General features: G+C 32.9%; 1 protein-coding gene and 1 pseudogene across 1 annotated transcript; one reads left to right on the top strand and one right to left on the bottom strand.

The window, feature by feature from the left end:
• Positions 1 to 433: 433 nt before the first annotated feature.
• On the bottom strand, positions 434 to 3886 carry LOC141690597 (uncharacterized; annotated as a pseudogene).
• Positions 3887 to 6788: 2902 nt separating this feature from the next.
• LOC141690598 (protein FAR1-RELATED SEQUENCE 5-like) lies at positions 6789 to 8760 on the top strand. The gene is made up of 5 exons (XM_074495384.1): positions 6789 to 6816; positions 7178 to 7956; positions 8104 to 8117; positions 8210 to 8486; positions 8722 to 8760. The coding sequence occupies exons 1-5, from the start codon at positions 6789 to 6791 to the stop codon at positions 8758 to 8760; spliced, it is 1137 nt and encodes a 378-aa protein (XP_074351485.1).
• The last annotated feature ends 15308 nt before the right edge of the window (positions 8761 to 24068 follow it).

The following is a 24068-nucleotide window of genomic DNA, read 5'->3' on the forward strand; positions in this document are numbered from 1 at the left end:
GAAGAACACATATATAGAGCTCAATTTAGAGTTCCCAAGGGGGTTCGAGGGTTTTGAAATTGAAAGGGGGTTAATTGAGATGAACTATAAACACTTATATATACTTGCATAGAAGAAAATGAAGAAGAACATACAGATAAAAGATTTTCCAATTTCTTCATCTTCATCACCTCTCGATTTAGAGTTCTATTCGCCCGCCTCCTTCCAGAGAGAGATAAACCCTAATTTGGTATGTGTCTCCGACCCAAATTCTCACATGTCCCTGCTTTTATATTTTTTATAAAATATAATTAAAATATTGTAGTCGATAATATGTGCACTACTATTTTGATTATAAATATATATATAATATATATATATGTATTTTTATTATTACTCGTAAATATTACATCAAATATTCAGAAAATTTTACATACCCGATAGGCGGAAAAATTTATTCGGATGAATCACTGTTATTATCTTCACAAGTATTACTACTATTTTCGGTATTTTCAGTTGTTGAAGATTCGTCTTCTTCGGATTCATATTCCATTTCTTCTTCCGGAGTTTCATCACCATCATCTAAATCTATTCCAATCCCACTTTCATCATTTAGATGTATTGGAATATCATCCGTACTAATATCATTTAGATGTGTAGGAATTTCATCTAGGAACGGTTCTTGATGCGATATCGAGTTTTGAGGAAGTTCAACAAGTGACTGAGCCTTTAATTTGCATACAACTAGCCAATCATTCTTGTCTCGTTTAAGACTTGGATAATTACAAAGTAGACTTGCATGGCCTGCATTGCTAGTACAAATGGTTCATACACACGCAATCTCTTTTTTTTATTTACCTCAACTATGTTATAACGTGGATGAACTCTTATTCCAACAATGGGTGTAGGATCGAACCATTGACACTTAAACAAAACTGTTTTCTTCACCGGTGAACGTGGATACTCGACAATCAAAATATCTTCAACCATTCCAAAGTAATCATTAAAAGCCTCACTATAATTCGATCCCTTGATACATATGCCACTGTTGAACGTTGACCTATCAGCCCCATATTCTCGTGTATGAAATTTATACCCATTCATATAGTAAATTGGTACCGACTTAACCGAATGAAGAGGTCCCAATGAAATATCGCGAACATATTCATTTGGTACCAGTGATGAATTTTGAGCCTGAAAAAATATAATGGCGACTATAAGAATACGGAAAAAATAGTTCACAGTTATATAATATTAAATATAAATGTATCAATTTAACTTACATAAGCTTTAAACCACATCGCAAAATCACTTTCCAAGCACCGATCAATTTCAACACTAGTTATATGTAGATTATGTCCACGCAGCTGATTTATGAAAATCCTGATTACACGAAAATAAACTAATCAGATAATAGGGATTAATGGGGAAATATAAGTGTGTGATTATAGTAAATTAACTTACTCGATATATGGTACAACCTCAGGGCAGTTAAACAATATATAGTTGTGAGCTGCCATGTACTGTCGATCATCAAAATAACGAATGCTGACACTTCCATGTGAACATCCAGGATGAGAAAATATAAAAATATTTCCTCCAAAACTCTCCCCACCTCCACTAGGATCATTTCTTGGAACTTTTCTATGTTTTGTTTGAACATGGGGCTTAAAATAGTGTTTGCAAAAAGTGGAAGCTTCCTCAACCAAAAAAGCATTGCATATTGATCCTTCAACCCAAGCTTTATTTTTCACATTACTTTTCAAGTGACGTAAAAATCTTTCAAAAGGGTACATCCAACGATACTGTACAGGACCTGCAATACGTGCTTCGTATGACAAGTGCACTAAAAGATGTTCCATGGAGTTGAGCAATGACGGTGGAAATATACGCTCTAACTTGCAGAGTATAACATGAACTTATTCTTCAAATCTATGCATGTCACTTGTTCTCAAAGTAGCTGAAGTGAGATCTCTAAAGAAAAGGCTTAATTCTGTCATAGCCTCCCAAACATTATTCGGAAGAAATTCCTGAAAAGCAATCGGAAGAAGTCGTTGCATAAACACCTGGCAATCATGACTCTTCATCCCAAATAACTTGTATTTCTTCATGTTAATACAATGCCCCATATTTGACACATATCCATCAGGAAATTTCAGATCTTTCAACCATTCACACACTTTTTGCTTTTGCTTTTTGTCTAAGCTATAACATGATTTCGGATACTTCCGTGTCAATTCATCAATTGCTAACTCTGGTCTTCGACAAATCATTGCAATATCATCTCTTGCCTTAGAATTATCTTTCGTTTTTCCTTCAATGGCCATGAGAGTGTTGAAGATATTTTCAAAGACATTTTTCTCAACATTCATGACATCAAGATTGTGTCTAATCGATAATGTCCTCCAATATGATAAATCCCAAAAGATGCTTCTCTTTTTCCATCCACAGTTGTAAGCTTTAATGACTTTAGCATTGTGCTCAGCACCTCCCAATTCTGTAATTTTCATCAAACCAAGTGAGTAAACACATCTTCACCTGTTCGGACCGGAGGGGCAGATTCAGTCACTATCTTTCCCTTTGTAAACCAGTTTTTATTCTTTCGAAATGGATGATTGGCGGGTAAAAACTTTCGATGATTATCAAACCATGTAGTCTTTCCACCATGTGAAAGATTATATGCATCATGATCGTGAGCACGATAAGGACAAGCTAAATGGCCAGCAGTTTTCCATCCAGACAACATTGAATAAGCAGGGAAGTCACTAATAGTCCACATAAATGCAGCTCGCATACAAAAATTTTGTTTCAAAGAATTATCCCATGTCTCCACACCAACTTCCCATAACATTTTCAACTCAGCAATCAATGGTTGAAGAAAAACATCTATCTTCTGTTTTGGATTTTTTGGCCCGGGCACAAGTACAGACAGAAACAAGTATTGCTCTTTTGAACACATCCACGGAGGCAAATTGTATGTAGTCACTATAAATGGCCAAGAAGAATATTATTTACCCGTTGCGCCAAATGGTTGAAATCCATCGGTAGAAAGCCCCAATCTAACATTTCTCGTCTCTGAGGAAAATAAGGGATGTGCTCTATCAAATTGTTTCCACTCCTTCGAGTCTGAACAGTGACGCATCACACCTTCTTCTTGATCATGTTCAGCATGCCATCTTATATGGGTTGCTGTCGTAGGTGAAGCATACAATCTTTGTAATCTCGGTGCCAATGGAAAATAGATCATCCTAAAGGGAACTTTCTTTCTCTCCTTCTTGGATCTGTTAAGTCTTGTTTTGTATCTCGCATGTGAACAAAATTTACATGACTCCATATTGATGTCTTCACCCCAGTATATCATGCATCCATTAACACAACAATCAATATGCTCAGAAGGAAGCCCCAATTCTTTCATATACTTCTTCGTGCTGTAAAAGCTATCAATAAACATATTATCTTGGGGCAAGATGCCTTTGAATAACTGTGATGTCTGATCATAACATGTCTCTGACCAATGATGGTCAGATTTCAAACTTAACATCTGAGCCATGGCGGACAACTGAGAAGCTTCACAACCTTCGTATAACTCTCTATCAGAAGACTTTAGAATATCATACAACTTTTGTGCCTCTGCATTTGGAATCTTCGGATCAAAACTTGGACCAGCAGCATCGATCACCATGTTATACATTAGGTTGACATCATCTCTTTCACCTTGGGTATTGGAATGATGTGTGGAGGACTGTTCTCCACTTTGTCTAGCCACATATGGCTCTCCATGTCGATCCCACACATAATAACCCCTCACAAATCTTTTTTTAAGTATATGTAATTTCACGGTCTCCGCATTCCAGAATTGACGATTCTCACACTTGAAACATAGACGTTGAATACTTGTCTCATTCATGGACTCTTCTCGAGAAATAACATATTGCATAAAATTTTCCAAACCATTAATAAATTTTGAGTTAAAAATCCCTGACTATCTTTTCTTTGATACATCCAATCCTGATCATTATTCAATTTAAACGTTTAGTAACCTGCAAAAAAATATCAAATAATTATACGTACATATAGTTTAATAAAAATATCAAATAATTTATATGTTAATTAAAACCCACATTCACCAGGTATCTAACCAAATATCTAAATGCACATCCTCCATATGTTAATTAAAGTACATGTTCATATTTTAACAACATTTAACAGATCAATGTACTTGGTCACTACCAAGATAAATGCAATATCTATTCAAATTGACAATAATAAAAAAAATTAAGAAATCCCTAAATGAGCAGACTAATTAACATTTACGGTATTTTAATGCATAAAATTAACAAAAACTATAATTCATTTCATTTTTGCTAACGACCTATTCCGTTGGCGAGTAGAAAATCGGTTAGTAACATATATTCGTAATAGAATGGCCACAGAATTGCCACACATCGTGTAAACTTTTTCAAAAGACTTGCAAGCTATAATAATTACAATGCATATATATATAGCAACATCAGTAAAAATTTGCAAACCAGCTACTGAAAAATTAATTAATAACGTAAAACACAGTTTAATTAGTGAAGTTAAAGAAAAAAACTGACCTTAATTTGATTTTCAGATGAGAAGAAGAATGTTGAGAATGTTGAGATGCGGTTTATATTTTGAGATGAGAAGAAGAAAATAAATAAAGTAAGTAAATCTGAACTCGGAAGTAAGGTTGGTTGAGAAGGTTGAGAGGGTAGGTGCTCGCATTAAATTTAATTATTACATTTACTAACGGAACAATAACTGATATAACATTAACCGATCTACATTTATAAAAAATTAGTAACAGAATACTAACGGAATACAGTTTATCATTTTCGTTAGCAAATTGTTAGCTTTTGTTAGTAATTAGTTGCTATTCCGTTACTAATTCGTAGCCAAAATTCTGATTGTAATCCATTGGCAATTCTGTTGGCAGGTTTTCGCGAGCTTTTTTGGCGCCTACTTTACCCACAAAAAATTTCGTCATTAAATAATTTGTTGGTGTTCAATTGGGCTTCCGTTGTTATTCTACTGATTTTTTAAAATCTTAGATTCCGTTGGTAATTTGTTGGTAACTGTCAATGGAATGTTATCCGTTGTTAATTTTCGTTGGCATTATCGAGAAATCTTGTAGTGTAAACTAATACATTAAACACTTAGTTTATAGACACTCAGTCATATAGATCATCCACATTTATAATTCTATACAATTTAAATTTTAATTATAAACACACAATTATATATAGATAGGGTTTAGAAATATCGGTCGTAACATAGGAACTTTGTTGTTCTTAGATAGTAGCCGGTTAATTTATTTACCGGAGTGTAGCAACACCCCTCGCGGATTTATATATGAATATATACTTCCCCGAATATCTTGTGTTCCTCGTTTTACTGTTCCAAACACTATTCACCTCAAGAACACGGAACCACTAATCGAGCACTAAATTATATGTCCGCAAAAGATTTTTAGTGAGTATCGTATTCAACCCCCCTCTACGATAATTCAGGACCTGACAAAAATTTATTTTTATTTTGCTTAGTAAATTAAAAACATTTATAATTGTAACTAAAATGGTAGACATGAATAGGAGATTAAAGCTACTAATTATATTTCTAAACAAAAAACATACTCTGCATATATACAGATTTATGCAATATATATATATATATATTGTAAATTCTATGAAGATTTCATTTAATTCCTAGAGTCCAGGAGTCCATATTTGTTCTACCAATAATATATTGCAAAACATATTATTTTGTGAAGAATATTTTATAAACATCACCATTTTAATATAAATCTTGCAAATCTCATAAATTATATGAGTAGAATAATGCAAACAGATTATGTTCTGTAACATGAATATGGATGTTCTGGATGCTCTAAACATGTTATGTAGAAATATATAATTTACAATATTTTACTTGCAAAATGTTTGAAATTTGCAAGATTATCAATAAAATAATAATATTTGCAGAACATAATTCGCAAAATAATATATTGCAATATTTTTACGTAACATATTACTTGCAAAATATATATGGACACCACAATTCCAATAAAATAGTGTGTTCTCCATAGAACCTTACTTATATATTTATATATATACTTATATATATATACATATATATATATGTGTGTGTGTGTATGCATATATATAGGGTTTTGGTCAAATAGAAACCTCCCTTAAAATAAAAAATAGAAACTAATCTTAGCTATCCATTCCTACCTTTTAACTTTAAATCTCAGCCATTCATTTAATTTAATTAAAAAAATATAAAAGACATAGATTTGATACACTAAATTTTATAATTGTTTTTGACTTTCTCTCTCTTCTTCATCTCTCTCTCTCCCTCTATGTGTGTGTGTGTGTGAATCAGTAATTGCTGACTTCTCTCTCTTCTTCATCTGTATCTCTCTCTCTATAGTTTTATCCATTAAACTTTGTTCATCTAACTTCGAAAAAGAATATCGGTTGATCGATTAGTGATTATTTATCTAAAAACACAATTTTAGTGATTGTTGATTTGTAAAGAGATAATCGGCTTCTCGATTAGTTGTTTGAAGATGATTACAGTTGATTTGGATAAAATTAGAGTTAATCAAGATAAATTATCTTGTTTTATATCTTTTGATATATTGAGAAGCTCATTTTTTGATTTGTTTTAGTTTTTTTTTTATGATTTTAAGTTGTAGAATGAATTGTTTTAGCTGAAATTTTTAATTATATATGTGGTTAGTGTTTAGTTTTAATATTGTTTTTGTTGATTTAGTTTTTAATATGATTATATGCCCATCTATTAGTGATTGTGTGTATTACATATCTCTGTATTAGTTAATTATGTATTAGTGATTTTTTATGTCATATATGCAGAGAAATAGAGACTATAATAGCAGATATTAGCTCATAAAAAGTAGATAATGATAGATTTCTAGACAGAGAAATAACATATAGATATAATCAGTTAGAGAGAGAATAAGAATAACAGAATTTTAGAGAGAAAAAGGAATTTGTCAGTTTGTTGTAATCGTATTCGTAACATATCATTGATTATGAAATTGTATTATAATAATATATCAGTGATTTTTTATTATGTATCAATGTTTTTTCCATACAATTGCTCAGTGATTGTGTTATATGTATTCAATGATTTTTTTATATTTTTTTAGATTCGTTTTGCGGTGATTTTTCTAGGAGTGGCAATGATGTTGTTATTGGTATTGTTACTGATCTTTCTTCAATAGAAAGTAAAAGAAGTGTGAGAAATTATACTATATGTCCTGGTGGTAATAGGTATCATATACCTAGTTTTGTTGTTGATAATGGCGTGCCTTACACTAATCAGATTTTTGAGAGTGTAGATCAAGGTTACCGGTTTTATAAGGCTTATGCTCGTTTGGGTGGTTTTAGTGTTCACAAAACAACTGAAAATATAGATGATGCCGGTACTGTTCTGTTGAAACATTATGTTTGTAGCTGTGAAGGGTTCAATAATCCTAAGGATAATCCAAAAGTTTTGAAGAAGAGGCGTTTTGTTACTCGTAGGTGTGGATGTAAAGAAAAGATGGTTTTGAAGTATATGGCTCCGAATAAATATTTTGTGTACTGCTCTGTTGGACATCACAATCATCCTTTGACATGTAAAAAAGGTCGTTATTTTTTACATTCTAGTCGTGAGATGATTACTAGTTTGAGGAATATTTACCATAACGGTGCAAAGATCAATATTGGTGTTATTAAGTCATTTAGTTTTGCCAAAGAAATGTATGGTGGATATGCTAATATTGGTACTTTGCTGCAAGATTTCAGGAACTTCAATAGGGATTTGAAATTGTTTATTGGTGATAAGGATGCGCAGATGATGATTGAAAAATTCAAACGTATGCAGGAGAAATCTAAAGGCTTTTATTTTGCTTATGATGTTGATTCTGAAGGCCACCTAACAAAGGTATTTTGGGCTAATTCTATTGGTCGAAAGAATTTTTAATTATATGGTGATGCAATATCATTTGATGCAATATTTGATACAAACAGGTACAATGAACACCCTTCCACTCATACTTAATTGACAACTATTTACTCTAATTTTATACAGAGTTTTATTATAAGGTCAAGAAATGCACCTTATTTTCCTTGTTTTTAATGTTGTTTTGCTATTTAGTTTTTAACTCTTTTATGCTTCTTATTATTAATTTTTCTAGGTATAATTTGATTTTTGCACCATTCACTGGTGTTGAAAAACATGACAGATGTGTAACTTTTGCATCATGTCTTCTTGCACACGAGAGTGCTGCTGATTACAGTTGGGCTTTTGGTCATCTTGTAAAGGCAATGGAACTGAATCTTATTTTGATTATTACTAATCAATGTCCTTCTATGAAGGTGTCTATATGTGATGTATTTTCTGATGTCAACGGTCTTGTTCGTAGTAAGAACCATTTATGCATGTGGCATATTATGGAAAATTTCTCAGTTAAGGTATTAAAGTGCCATTTATAAGTGATTAAGACAATAATGTTTCGTGATTAATGTGACATTTATTAGTGATTAAAATAAATGTTTTAGTGAATTTTCATATTCCCATGTATTTTTTCCTGTATCGCTGTTCTTCCTTGTTCTTTTATGTTTCTCAATTCTTTTGTTCTGTATCATTTTAGGTTTTAAAGTCCATTATGTTCCACTAATTTGTTGTTTTATTATTGTTTTTTTACAGCTTGGTAATCGATTATACAAAGAGACAGACTTTATGTAGAAAATAAAAACTTATATCTGGTCATCTATTATGAAAACTGAAGACTTTGAGAGCGGATGGGAGGCAGTTATAGAGGGATTTTATTAAGAAAATAATAAGTGGTTGTAATATATGTATGCTCTAAAGGCTTCATGGATTCTTGCATTTTTTAGAAATGAGCCAATGTTTGGGTTGCTAAGAACTACTTCAAGATCTTAGAGTGAAAACTCCTTTGTTGGGCAGTTTCACAAACAAGGAGATACGTTATGTGAGTTTTTGTTGCGTTTTGAGAGTCGAATGGACAAGCAAAGGAATGAGACAGTTATACTGGATCATGAGTCATAGTCAAGTCTTCTTACAACATTGTCCAAGTAGTTTATAGAAGATGATGCAACCACTTTATATATACGTACTATCTTTTATAAAAATCAAGAAGAAATCCTTGCTTCTTGTTTTGAAATGCAAATTAAGCGTATGAGTGAAGAAGTTGATGGTGTTACTCATTTTGAAATCAGGGATGTGAGGGTAAAAGATAAACTTTTTAAGGTTAATCTCCTTTACTAGTCTGTTACTTTTCACCTTTTATTAGTGATTGATTTTTATTTTTTAGTGATTAGATTTGTTTTTTAGTGATTTTTAGTTGTATAATTAGTGATTACAATGTGTTCACTATATTTTATGCAAGTTTCTTTTATTACGAACCATGTTGTGTGTTCTTACAAGAAATTTGTGATGTGTGGTATTGTTTACAGACATACATTTTGTGGTTTAAAGCAAATTAGGGTTACCAAATTTCCAAGAAACCTTGTTCTTAATCGTTGGATACCAACTGATGATAGTGGAACTTCATCAAATTTAGATGTGGTAACCATTGATTATTTTAAGATGGAACAAGTATCTTTAAAACTGACCACAATTTGGTTTAATTTTCGCCAATTTGGCATCCCAAAATCTCGGGTTAGGGATCTAGGAGGTACTGTAATTCATAGAAATGAAATCTTTATCCGTTTTATAATCATAATAATCGTAGTAGAACTATTTTCCACTCTTTTTATACGTCACCTTGAATCATGTTTAACACTTATCACATACAACAATATATATATGCTCACACCTTTATGACCCCATGTAACAACCCAAATCCGGGGTCAAGATTTGGTGACACGAAACAATCTTTAAATAACATAAAAGAATATTCACTTACCCCCCTTGAATCCGGATCATTTACAGGTTATGGTATGAAACAAGAATCTAACCTTTTACAACTCACAATAACTGGAATACAAGTTTAAATACCTTTATGCTAATGCCTGTGTCTTATTTTCTCACATCTTCGTCCTTTCGCGGAGGAGATCTCTCTAACTTCTGCTGGCTAAAGAAAGCTATTCACTTTTATCTTTCTCTACTTCTAAAAGAAATAAGAGTTTACAAAGCAAGAGTGAGCCAAAAATGTCCAGCAAGTATATAATTTTGAGTTCCAAATATTAATAACAAAGGAAAATTTCCGGACAAAATCTCTAAACAATTTTAAACAATTTTATTTATTCGAGGGAGTTGAGCGACTAAAACTTGGCGGTTACCAGCCCTTAGTTATAAATCCAAAAGTGACAAGCGATTCCTAGATTCATTTCCCAAATTAGGGTTTGGTCCGGTTTTTGGAATCATAGAACCTTTCGAGAGAGAATGCTGTTAATGGCGATCCACAACAAATTATACTGGACACTAGTTCGCATCTATATCCTGCTGATCAGCCAGGATACAGTGCAGATCTATACCTACTTGTATAGATCCGGTCGGGTCCCCAGGCTCTACGGCCCATCTCAAGGCACCGGTCATGTCCCGGTCCTTAGGAATAAGTAACTTAATCCCACACATCATCGTTATCCACCCCATGGAGTATTTTGATGTCAAATCATTTTGAATACAAAACATCCCAATTCAGGGTTCCCAAATAACCCGAAAGAATGGGTATTTGCTCAAGAGAGCAATCGAATTATAGGAACAATAATGAAAAAAACATGCATAAGAAGAGTAATTGCAGCGAAATGTAAAACATTTAACTATTCTGAACTTAGAATAAGAACGAAGAAATAATTGTAGTATTTTAAAAGAAAGTTCAGGAACACTTGCCTTAATAAGCTTTAATCGCTATTACTAGTTGACTTTGGTTCGACTTGAACTTTCAGCTTTATTGTCAAACTACTATCCCTTTTTGGTTACGATCCCAATACTCAAAACCTTTGATTGGCACTTCGTTGATCTCGATGTCTAATCACTGGATCATTCCTAGTCCGATGTCGATACTCGGGTTTTCCGTCTAGGACCTACAGGGTTGAAATACCCTAATTCAGATAATCGTCTCGCTTAACATCATATCACTATCACTTCAACCCATACGATTTCATAACCCAACTCGTATTTATATGTATTATTGAAATACACATAGCAGTTATGGTTTAAATCTTCGAAACTCAGGTCGGTGTTTATTTTCGGAAAGTACATATATTCGTTGTTTGAAAATAATAGGATAATTGATTATAAAATATTTTTGTCACTACACACAACTAGGTTCGTATGATATAATTATTTACTTTCGTTTAACGTCTCCGATAATTACAGGTTACGTTCCCGTATTTTCAGAATTAATTTTTCCCGAAAATCGGGCAGCGTTTCCTTTATTTATCGGCCTACCCATCGAATCATTTCGACGGTAATCACAACAACAAACAATCGCAGTCATCCAATTCACAAACAATTTCACCAATCCCCAATCACCAATACAAATTTAATTATTAATTATTATTCATTTTCGTTGGGTAATTAATACCACAAACTAATTTATTTAATTTATAAACGTAGGACTCAGATAAAATCATCACCGTCCACCGTTGGCTCGCCGAAGCTCATCGCCAACGGCGATAAAATTCGCGGGTTCCCGTCTATAACGGACGTCCAACAAAAATTTCATCGATTAGTACAATTTATTCCCGCATAAAATATTTTATTTCACGAATAAAAATCAATTAATATATTTATTTATTTTCGGCAGGAGTTACTAAAAGCAAATCACGATTTAACCGAACCAAGGCAATAGGAAAAACCAGGATGCACACGCGCAAATGCGCAACAAACCCACGCCGCCATACCTCACCGGAATCCGGGAGGTGGAAACATAGTATAAACACAACAAATCACAGCCCCCCGTGACTGATTACATGCTTATACATACAAGTTTATGTATATAATAATCACGGGAAGCAGATAACTCAACCAAGCACAGACACAACTGCCACAGACCAAGTCGGAACTGGGTAGGCGGTCGGAAATAGGTGACTAAAGCGGCGCTTACCTGAAACCGAAGGAGAAAGGGGAGGAGGGAGAGGAATTAAGTGAAAATCAGGGAAAAAGAAAGGAACGATCAAGAGGAAGAAATTACAGAGAATCGAGAGGCCGAGAGATTGAAAAGAAAAGGGGTCACGGGAGATGAATTAAAGGGAAAGAAAGGGATAAATTTGATTATACTTATCTAATTTGCCAATCATTTTTATCCAGAATTTTGTAATTATAGCGAAATGAGTTACGATTAACAACACATCGAAATAAATCAAAATTACTGGTAAATGTTATAATATCCTGAAACTAATAAAACATAAAATTTCATAATTTTTAAAGGATTTTTAAAACGTAACTCGTACCCGCATTCCACAATTAATGAACCGAGCCGCACTTGAACAATTTCGGGAAATCACGAAAATAGTCTTAAAAGGTTATAAATATCCCGAAGTTTATAAAAACATAAATATTGAAATGTTTTAAAATAATTTCTGAAACGCAAATTATACCCGTTTTTAGCAATTAAATGAATCAACACGCGGGTAAAACTAATCCCAAAAATTCCCAAAATAATTTTTAAATTCTTAGAATATTCCAAACTTGAATAAATATTAGTTTCATAATTTTTTGAAGAATTCTGAAATTATATACGGATTTTGCAAATAAATGAAATCATAAAATCATTTGAAAATAAATAATTAATAAAATATTGATTTCTAAATTTTATAAACCCGTAAAATAATAAATAAAATTATGAAACAACAAAATTTAGAGACAATTTTAGCATTCATAAGAATAAATATTCAATACAATCACTTTAAAAATGAATTATGTTCATAGAACTCGATAATTAATTATAAAATTAATCTCCGCATCCAACAAATCACAAACAATTAATAATACAGCAACACATAGCTAACAGAACCATCGCATAATTTATTTATTAATAATTCGATAATTATATTTACATATATGATCTGAAAATAGGTTATTTAGCTGTTAAGTAACTATAAAGACGATACGGTTTTAGTACCAGATTTGGATATTTATTAAAACAGAGCCTCTTATAAAACATTTTACACAAAAATGAGATAATAATATCTCGCCTTTTGAGAATATGAATTTTTATCGATCTATAAAATAATTAGCGTATCGAAATTTTCACGCCGGGACTCGTACGGATCAAACCGTGCCCCGGATCGAAAAAGTCAAAATAGAAAAAGTGTTCAGAATTATCAGATTAGGTTAGGAAGGAGTTTTCGGAAGAGTTTCGGTTGTAAAAACACAAAAATGGTTGAAGTGGGACGATTTCTGATTCTGAAAAGTAATTTTATAATTACGTAAAAATAATCATTATTAATTCTATAAATTCTTATAAAATCATATAATAATCCAAAAATTACCAGAAAAATACCAATATTATCTATATTTAATTCTGGATAATTAAAAATTTAAAACATCCTAATTTTATCAGATATCAACACCCAAATATTACTATCAATCATCAAATAATTCACCAAAATTCACATAAAAATCACATAATAATTATTTATTGATAAAAATAATTATATAATATTTCTCGGACGTTACATCCTTCCCCCCTTAAAAATATTTTGTCCTCAGATCATGCTAAGAAACAGACCATGATAATTTCCAAGTATCTCTCTTATAATTTCTCAAGTTTCATCAATTTAATCACAACTCAATGGTCTCTTACCGACATCAAATCTATCAGTTACTCATGTAACCTGAATCATATCTCCATTTCATACATATGGAGCTAAATCACTATTCCTGGTCATACACCTATAAATGACTTATGAACTCGTTATACCTGTGACAACAAGACCAACTCATTCACAACCATTCTATCTACCTCATTGTTTCAAAGGACTAACTTAATTTACACTAACCTTCTTTTCTTTCTAATTCTAATAGTTCTTGCTCATGAACTTTCTATTTTCACTAACTATTCTACTTTACTTTTTATGCCTCCTTCTGTTCGGGTAGTCTGGCCTATGATCATTTTCTAATCATATTCGAGAATCTTTAATCGATCGCTTGTACTTTTCATTCATTTGTGCCCGATATATTGAGCTCATAGCATCTTCTACTTCGAAATGTCCTATAACTGTTCAAAACCTTAAACTTAAAGGAAAATTTCAACAATTGCATTGAACTTACCAATTAACAGTATATCCCAATTTATTTTTAACCACTATCAAGCATATTCATCGAGCGAGAATCTTTTACTATCTGAAAGGAAATATATTAATTTGGAATAGAATGAATCACAACTTTATTCAAAATCCGGTCTATTGGTACTAATACTCATTTTGTTGTCATATCAAATTAGATATTAATTTGAACTTTGATGCTCACAACATTCCATACTGAAGTCAACATCAATCATCTATATTAATACCACCTTTGATGTCTAATAACAAAGTAAGTATAAACCAGAAACTGAGTTAAAACCTGATCTTTAATTTCTAACTTTTCCAATTCCTTTAACCACTCCCCAACAATCTTAATGGTATTCACTCTTTCCTTCGTATTCAAGATATTTGTCCCTAAATGGACCTGTCTGATTGGTAGTTAACCAAACAACCGTAGCTCATAATTAATTATAACCAGAATTCATATCTTCGAAGTTTAAAACGCAGTTGCTACCTTTCACCCTTTGTAGGAATATCTCCAGGTATTCAGCTTGGTCTTTCTTAGTCCATGAATGGGCGAGGATGTTATCCATAAATATAATTATACTATCCAAATACTCCTGACACATTATGTTCTTTTAATCCTCTGACTTATAACTTCTGATAATCGATGCGTAACTTCATACCTCCATTCTCTTTTTCCCCATGACCTCTTTTGTGCATAGTGCAAAATACTCTTTATTTCATTATTTTTTCATTCCATACTCCTGAAGTTTCCTTTACTCATTATTCCATCCCTAGTGGGTCATACGATACAGGGTTTTTGACACCAGCTCGACTCTGTGCAGTAACTGACGAGAAATTCTTACCCCATTCCCTGAGGTAACCTTGGTAAATCGTTCGTTCGAACCTCCGGGACTTCACTTTAATTCTAAAGAATTTAGATATGAGATTCATTGTAACGTTCTCCTCTAACAGTTCGCCACTAATACCTTTGTTTAATCTTTCCTGTTTACACGCATTCTTGGAACAAATTCCTATCTCCCATTATCGATGTTTCACTTCATTCTCCTATTAGTTCTAGGACAACTGACATTTACAACTTGCATATATCCTGGATTATTTCTTTATCATTCTTTTGATTCCACTTCTTTTCTTATTTATTGCTCCATTTTCATTATTCATTATCTCTTTTAAACATAAGGAATTTTTTTTTCTTGATAATACTAAATTACTCATTATTAGATAGGTCATTTCTGGAGTTAACACTGGAATGAAGGCTTTTATTTATAATATTTAAATTCTTACTAACAGAATTATCAAAATTCATCGGCAGCTATTTTCTTAACCTCGCTTGAATCATCATGGATCGCACATTTGGCTTTTCCCATTTGATCTACATTCCTTTTTCCTGAGTTCACCTGTAGATTTTGTCAGTCTCTATCTTACATCGGATACTTGAATTTGCGAGTTTTCCAGTATTTCACAGCATCTTCCATAAAATCGTAATTCAATATGGATGTACATTCACGTCCTTCATAAAGTATTATTACAGATGATAACATTTCCTTTCTTTATCTTGGATCTCCGGTTCTTGCAAACGTTCTCTCCACGAATTTACAGTAGCTTCCATTAAATCGTCCTTCGATATGGGTATACATCCAAGTTCTTCCTGGAACACTGTTATAGATGATAGAATCTCTTTGCTTTATCTTGAACCTTCAGTTCTAAAAAAAATATTCTTCTTACTAACATGTACTAATAACTTTCTGTTCCTCTTGTTTATCGAAAAGTGCGTATTCATCTAGATAAAATCTCACACAGTCTTGCAGTAACATCATGCTATTTTTACTAAATTTCCAATTTCTGCTAATGTCATTACTTCCTCCAAATTGCTCATTGCTTTTATTTCGGATCTGAAAATCATGTCAAAAAATTGACTTAATCTAATTGGAATTGATCTCCATTTAACTGACCATTAGTTGGTAAAGTTAATCAATTAACTCTTTTAAATGATCAATTAAACCAAGCTAACTGGAATCAAATATATAAAGCCGGTTTGATCATAACATTCTTTCTCAAGAACCGAGATCGCAATCATTTGGAGTATCGATGAAAACGATAATATACTTATTTATCCTATAACGTAGGGTAATTTCTGAAAATTTGGGCAGCACTTCCCCTACACCATTGACTACCAGTCGGACTCAAGCCGACACCATCAATCAACCAACCCATCCACCAACAATTAAGATTATATTCTTTTGATCCACATATGTACTATTTACTAGCACATCATATATCTTGTTTTTTATTGGAATTGGGTCTTAAACCAACAATGATTAATATAACCATACATTTCTTAGTTCTTTCAGAATATTACGAATTGTTATTAATGAACTTAAAATTTATCTCGTTGTTTCCTTAAAAATTTGATTTTGCGATTCTTTTAATTTATTTCTGACCATTATTAATCGGTTTATCTTTTAATAACCGCGCATGGCCTTCATTATTATCATCACAATCTGGTGGAAACTTAATTGTTATAACATTATTTCTTAAAAGGTTTCACAGTCGAGTCACCATTCCTACATCTCCACTTTTTGTTCCCGTATCGAACTTTCGTCGTTGACCTGCTTTGGGTATTAAATTTGCCATCATTCATTTACTTAAGTTAGAGAACTTCACAATCTCTTGAAGAACACGTTCGAGATTGGTTGCAATTAAGATTTCTTCGATCTTGAATCTTCACGACAAATATTTTCCCGCGATGAAGGGATGCTTCACGTATTAGTTGCTTGTCTAAGTCAGTTTTCAGAATTCCCTTGATCTTCGATTGTCGTCCCGACATTCGTTCGCTTTGTATGATACATACAGCCTTACTTCCTTATTTTATAAATAAATTATTTGTTACAGTCTGCTAACCATTCATTTCACGTCAAAATTCTCTAATTTGAAATGCATCGCGTCAACGTAATCTACCATACTGATGAGATCCTCGTAACACGAACAACTGTCTGATTTGATATCTTTACCTCGACCACGTTGTCGGTGTATCCATTCTTTCTTGCTCACAAATGTCCACCATTTATTAGCTTGCAATCATATCCTTCTTCGACACGTAATTCTACCTGTCACACATGACTATTCTATTTCTTTTGTAATTTTCAAAGAACAGACTCTACTCAAGAGGAGAGTTTGTGAATATGATTTTGATTGAAAAACTGAATAAGGAATAATGATGCAACAACTGCTTGGGAGGAACTGTAAGTCAATAAATTGAAGGAAGAAGAATGAGTGAAGATTTAGAAGTGAATGAGACAACCATATTCGTACACAAGATGGACAGTCTTTCATACTATATGGCATATATCACATGATTAGGTGGCGTCCCACCCGACTCTTCGTCATTTTGACAAAGCGTCATACCACAACACTTTCTGTCTCAATCAGGATTCAATAATTTGAGAAGAGAAACAATTCAGAAGGAATACAATAAATTTTCTTTCATTTTCATCTCATATGATTCATCAACATAAGAAGCTCATACGTGCTCAAGAATCAAGAAGAACATATGCTATCGTATTAGAAGAAAGAATGTCAGTGTTGATCACCTTCCACGCTTCTCTTACGTATGTCTTGAGGAACCATTCGAATGAGAGATTCACCATTTAGGTCACATTATAACTTCGGAATATCGTCTGGAAATGCCTTTACATTAAATGTTTTAATAATTTGATCATAGTCGCGTCATTACGAAATTTATAATTACCACTTCCGACTTCATCTATGCCCCGTAAAATAACCATCGATCACGCAACGCCTCAATTTCGTCGATAGAAATACGATTCTTCTCCAATCATCTGGAAGAGTCTTTCATTTTCTTCAATCATCCTTTATCCACTCGAATCACGATTCTCATTAAATTTTAATAATGTAAATGAATTGGGTAAATAATGTTTTAAGATGTTGATTTAAACATTATTATTATTAAAACAATTTTGCATTCACCTTTCACGGAGCAGCTTTAAACTTTCTTCCTGCTAGTAGGTCCCCTTGGTCCTCCGAACTAACAACACTGAGTCTAGACCCATTATCCTTTTGGGTCATTTTATGTTTATAATACAAGAAATTAAGTAGGAATTCGACAACCAAATTGTGAAACTCAATTTATGCAAAGATCTTCTAAAAGTTGATTACGAAAATCTTTTTCGAATTCTCATTTTAAAGTTTTGAAAATCAAATATTTGGCCGTTATTACTATATAAGTTACTCGCTATTCTCATGATCCGCCAATGAAATATCTAACTAAAAGAATGCTCATATATAAGGGTCTCTCCACTTTGATATATCTTCTACTTTTCCTTGGATTCTACTCGCACTTATTAGTCGACGAAGCTTCATTTACCGTTGTATATCATTTAATTCGCAATTCTACCTCAACGCCGACATCTGGTACTATCTTTGACATTCTTGTCATCGTCCGTGACGTTATGCTTACAACCACGCATGCGATTCGACGTTCCGTCTGTAGATAGGGTCGCATCTCCTTGCTAGACTTTACTATACCCAATAAGGTAGATACCATTCCTTGTGCAGCGCCCGATAAGTGATAAGAATCTTCCCGCAATGATGGTGCCTTTAAAACGTGCAACGTTGGTTCTTCATCAGCTTCCATCAACTCGTTGCCTCCAGCGTGGAGTTCATTCTACTACCTAATTCTAAGTTAAATCATACCCAAAACTCACCTAACCTCTCTTACATAAAGTTCTCACAAGACTCAATCGCATATTCTTTAAAACCACATGAAAATAGGATAACAGACCCAATCTCTGTCGATCTGTCGATTCCTCATTACTGTAGGATCTGTAAACTCAATATACCTATAGCGTTGTGATATTCGCCTTACACTTCCCTCCACAATCCTATCTTATTAATCCCATATCGGATCTACTATCCCTAATTCACACTCAATTTGAACTTAAAATGAGTATGCCTAGGTCTTTCCTATCTCATATGACCTATTACTCTTATCATACTCTCACCTATTCTTATTTCAGTGACCAATAACCTGTAGCTCTGACACCAACTTATAGCAACCCAAATTCGGGGACAAGATTTGGTGTCACGAAACAATCTTTATATAACATAAAAGAATATTCACTTAACCCCTTGAATTCGGTTGGTTTACAGGTTATAGTATGAAACAAGAATCTAACCTTTTACAACTCACAATAACTGGAATACAAATTTAAATACCTTTATGATAATGCATGTGTCTTATTTTTTCACATCGTCATCCTTTCGCAGCGGAGATCTCTCTAACTTCTGCTGGCTAACGAAAGCTATTCACTTTTATCTTTCTCTGCTTTTGAAAGAAATAAGAGTTTACAAAGAAAGAGTGAGCCAAAAATGCCCAGCAAGTATATAATTTTGAGTTCCAAATATTAATAATAAAGGAAAATTCCCGGAAAAAATCTCTAAACAATTTTAAACAGTTATATTTATTCGAGGGAGTTGAGCGACTAAACCTTGGCAGTTACCAGCCCTTAGTTATAAATCCAAAAGTGACAAGCGATTCCCATATTCATTTCCTGAATCAGGGTTTTGTCCAGTTTTTGGAATCATAGAACCTTTCGAGAGAGAATGCCGTTAATGGCGATCCACAACAAATTAGACCGAACACTAGTTCGCATCTATATCCTACTAATCATCCAGGATACAATGTAGATCTATACTTACCTGTATAGATCCGGTCGGGTCCCAGGCTCTACGGCCCATCTCAAGGCACCGGTCATGTCCCGGTCCTTAGGAATAAGTAAACCTTAATCCCACACATCATCATTATCCAGCCAATGGAGTATTTTGATGTCAAATCATTTTGAATTCAAAATATCCCAATTCAGGGTTCGCAAATAACCCGAAAGAATGGGTATTTGCTCAAGAGAGCAATCGAATTATTTGAACAATAATGAAAAGAACATGCATAATAAGAGTAATTGCAGCGAAATGTAAAACATTTAACTATTCTAAACTTAGAATGGGAACGAAGAAATAATTGCAGTATTTTAAAAGAAAGTTCAGGAATACTTGCCTTAATAAGCTTTAATCGTTATTACTAGTTGACTTTGGTTCAACTTGAACTTTCAGCTTTATCGTCAAACTACTATCCCATTTTGGTTACGATCCCAATACTCAGAACCTTTGATTGGCACTTCGTTGATCTCGACGTCTAATCATTGGATCATTCCTAGTCCGATATCGATACTCGGGTTTTCCGTCTAGGACCTATAGTGTTGAAATACCCTAATTCAGATAATCGTCTCGCTTAACATCATATCACTATCACTTCTACCCATACGATTTCGTAACCCAACTTATATTCATATGTATTATTGAAATACACATAGCAGTTATGGTTCACATCTCTGAAACTCGGTTCGGTGTTTGTTTTCAGAAAGTACATATATTCGTTGTTTGAAAATAATAGGGTAATTGATTATAAAATATTTTTGTCACAACACACAACTAGGTTCGTATGATATAATTATTTACTTTTGTTTAACGTCTCCGATAATTACAGGTTACGTTCCCGTATTTTCTGAATTAATTTTTCTCGAAAATCGGGCAGCGTTTCCTTTATTTATCGGCCTACCTGTCGAATCATTTCGACGTCAATCACAACAACAAACAATCGCAATCATCCAATTCACAAACAATTTCACCAATCCCCAATCACCGATACAAATTTAATTATTAATTATTATTCATTTTCGTTGTGTAATTAATACCACGAACTAATTCATTTAATTTATAAATGTAGGACTCCGATAAAATCATCACCGTCCACCGTTGGCTCGCCGAAGCTCATCGCCAACGGCGATAAAATTCGCGTGTTACAGTCTATAACGGATGTCCAACAAAAATTTCATCGATTAGTACAATTTATTCCCGCATAAAATATTTTATTTCACGAATCAAAATCAATTAATATATTTATTTATTTTCGGCAGGAGTTACTAAAAGAAAATTATGATTTAACCAAACCAAGGCAACAGGGAAAACCAGGATGCACACGCGCATATGCGCAGCAAACCCACGCCGCCATACCTCACCGGAATCCGGGAGGCGACAACATAGTAAAAACACAACAAATCACAGCCCCCCTTGACTGATTACATGCATATACATACAAGTTTATGTATATAATAAGCACAGGAAGCAGATAACTGAACCAAGCACAGACACAACCGCCACAGACCAAGTCGGAACTGGGCCGACGGCCGGAAACAGGTGACTAAAGCGGCTCTTACCTGAAACCGAAGGAGAAAGGGGAGGAGGGAGAGGAATTAAGAGAAAATCAGGGAAAAAGAAAGGAACGATCGAGAGGAAGAAATTACAGAGAATCGAGAGGTCGAGAGATTGAAAATAAAAGGGGTCATGGGAGATGAATTAAAGGGAAAGAAAGGGATAAATTCGATTGTACTTATCTAATTTGCCAATCATTTTTATCCCGAATTTTGTATTTATAGCGAAATTAGTTGTGATTAAAAACACATCGAAATAAATCAAAATTAGTGTTAAATGTTATAATATCCTGAAATTAATAAGACATAAAATTTCGTAATTTTTAAAGGATTTTTAAAACATAACTCGTACCCGCATTCCACAATTAATGAACCGAGCTGCACTTAAACAATTTCGGGAAATCACGAAAATAGTCTTAAAAGGTTATAAATATCCCGAAGTTTATAAAAACATTAATTTTGAAATTTTTTAAAATAATTTCTGAAACGCAAATTATACCCGTTTTTAACAATTAAACGAATCAACGAGCGGGTGAAACTAATCCCAAAAATTCCCAAAATAATTTTTAAAATTCTCGGAATATTCCAAACTTTAATAAATATGAGTTTCATAATTTTTTGAAGAATTCTGAAATTATATACTGATTTTGCAAATAAATGAAATCATAAAATCATTTGAAAATAAATAATTAATAAAATATTGATTTCTAAATTTATAAACCCCTAAAATAATAAATAAAATTATGGAACGATAAAAATAATTTTAGAGACAATGTTAGCATTTATAAGAATAAATATTCAATACAATCACTTTAAAAATGAATTAAGTTCATACAACTCGATAATCATTTACAAAATTAATCTCCGCATCCAACAAATCACAAACAATTAATAATACAACAACACATAGCTGACAGAACCATCACATATTTTATTTATTAATAATTTGATAATTATATTTACATATCAGATCTGAAAATATGTTACTTAGCCGCTAAGTAACTATAAAGACCAGATTTGGATATTTATTAAAATAGAGCCTCTTATAAAACATTTTACACGAAAATGAGATAATAATATCTCGCCTTTTGAGAATACAATTTTTTATCGATCTATAAAATAATTAGTGTATCGAAATTTTCACGCCTGGACTCATACGGATCAAACCGTGCCTCGGATCAAAAAAGTCAAAACACAAAAAGTGTTCAGAATTATCATATTAGATTCGGAAGGAGTTTTCAGAAGAGTTTCGGGTTGTAAAAACGCAAAAATGGTTGAAGTGGGACTATTTCTGATTCTGAAAAGTAATCTTATAATTACGTAAAATAATTATTATTAATTCTATAAATTCTTATAAAATCATATAATAATCCAAAAATTACCAGAAAAATACCAATATTATCTATATTTAATTCTGGATAATTAAAAAATTAAAACATCCTAATTTTGTTAGATATCAACACCAAAATATTACTATCAATCATCAAATAATTCACCAAAATTCACATAAAAATCACATAATAATTATTTATTGATAAAAATAATTACATAATATTTCTCGGACGTTACACCCCACACTTATCAACACACACACACTTACAGGTTATTGTCTTGGAAATGAACAATTCATTACTAGAGTTTATCAGATCCACAAAGTGATAATTATTACAGACCAAAAGTGATTAAGTCTTACCACGGGTGTAACCTTTATTTAAGGTTAGATCGACAGCTAAATATACGTTTCTTCATTATTACCTTACATAAGTCATACTTGTAAATAAGTCTGACTAAAAACAACTGAAAACCATCCAGCTTATACGGTCTACCTGGGGTAATGCGCCGAACATCCTAGGGAACAGCTGGCCGTTTCCTACCCGTATCCTAGACGTGAGTTTCATGATAGGCATCTTGATTCACTGTTGTGTTGTGTCATTTTAAGAAAAATAAGTGTGAGCTTTAATACCCAGCATAATAAAGTACAGTATGAAAAGACTATATAAGAAATTGACATCTGATTCCGTAGATGGTATATATGTTTGTTTAAAATAATTTTTCTTGGTGATACACACCTCTTTTCAAAACAATTCGTTGATTGACTTATTGACTGCAAATACCTTAATGGTAAACCCTGGTCGTATTCGGGCTATGTGTTCAATTTCGGGTATGCGCACACTTCACAAGTTCCCGAGATCATAGAGTACCTTCTCCTGCGGTATCTTTTCATAAGTTCCTGAGTACACAGAGTACCTTCGCATGTGGTACTTTTGGTAGTCTCCCTAGTACTCATAGTACTAGGGTCTACCTCGTCCTTGGAAGAATCATATCATATCCTGAGAACTCGAATCACATTGAAGTTCTCCAAGCGTTTTGCTTGTTGATAGGCATAACTCATCTCATTTATATATATATGTACTTCTGAGAATTTTCGGAGGAAGCACTAAGATAATGTGAGTTGACCGTTGTCAACATATAAGTATTTAAGGGGGAGTTTCTTTTGAAAGTATAGTCAAATTATTTAAAGTATGTCGAG

This window comes from Apium graveolens, chromosome 10, assembly GCF_009905375.1.
Source record: "Apium graveolens cultivar Ventura chromosome 10, ASM990537v1, whole genome shotgun sequence".
Classification (NCBI taxonomy): Eukaryota; Viridiplantae; Streptophyta; class Magnoliopsida; order Apiales; family Apiaceae; genus Apium; species Apium graveolens.

Excerpts from the sequence above, each read along its gene's own strand:
- LOC141690598 (XM_074495384.1), top strand. The coding sequence starts at position 6,789 with ATGATTATATGCCCATCTATTAGTGATT. Across the intron at positions 6,817-7,177 it reads ATGCCCATCTATTAGTGATT|ATTCGTTTTGCGGTGATTTT; the intron begins GTGTGTATTACA and ends ATATTTTTTTAG. Across the intron at positions 8,487-8,721 it reads TGGAAAATTTCTCAGTTAAG|CTTGGTAATCGATTATACAA; the intron begins GTATTAAAGTGC and ends GTTTTTTTACAG.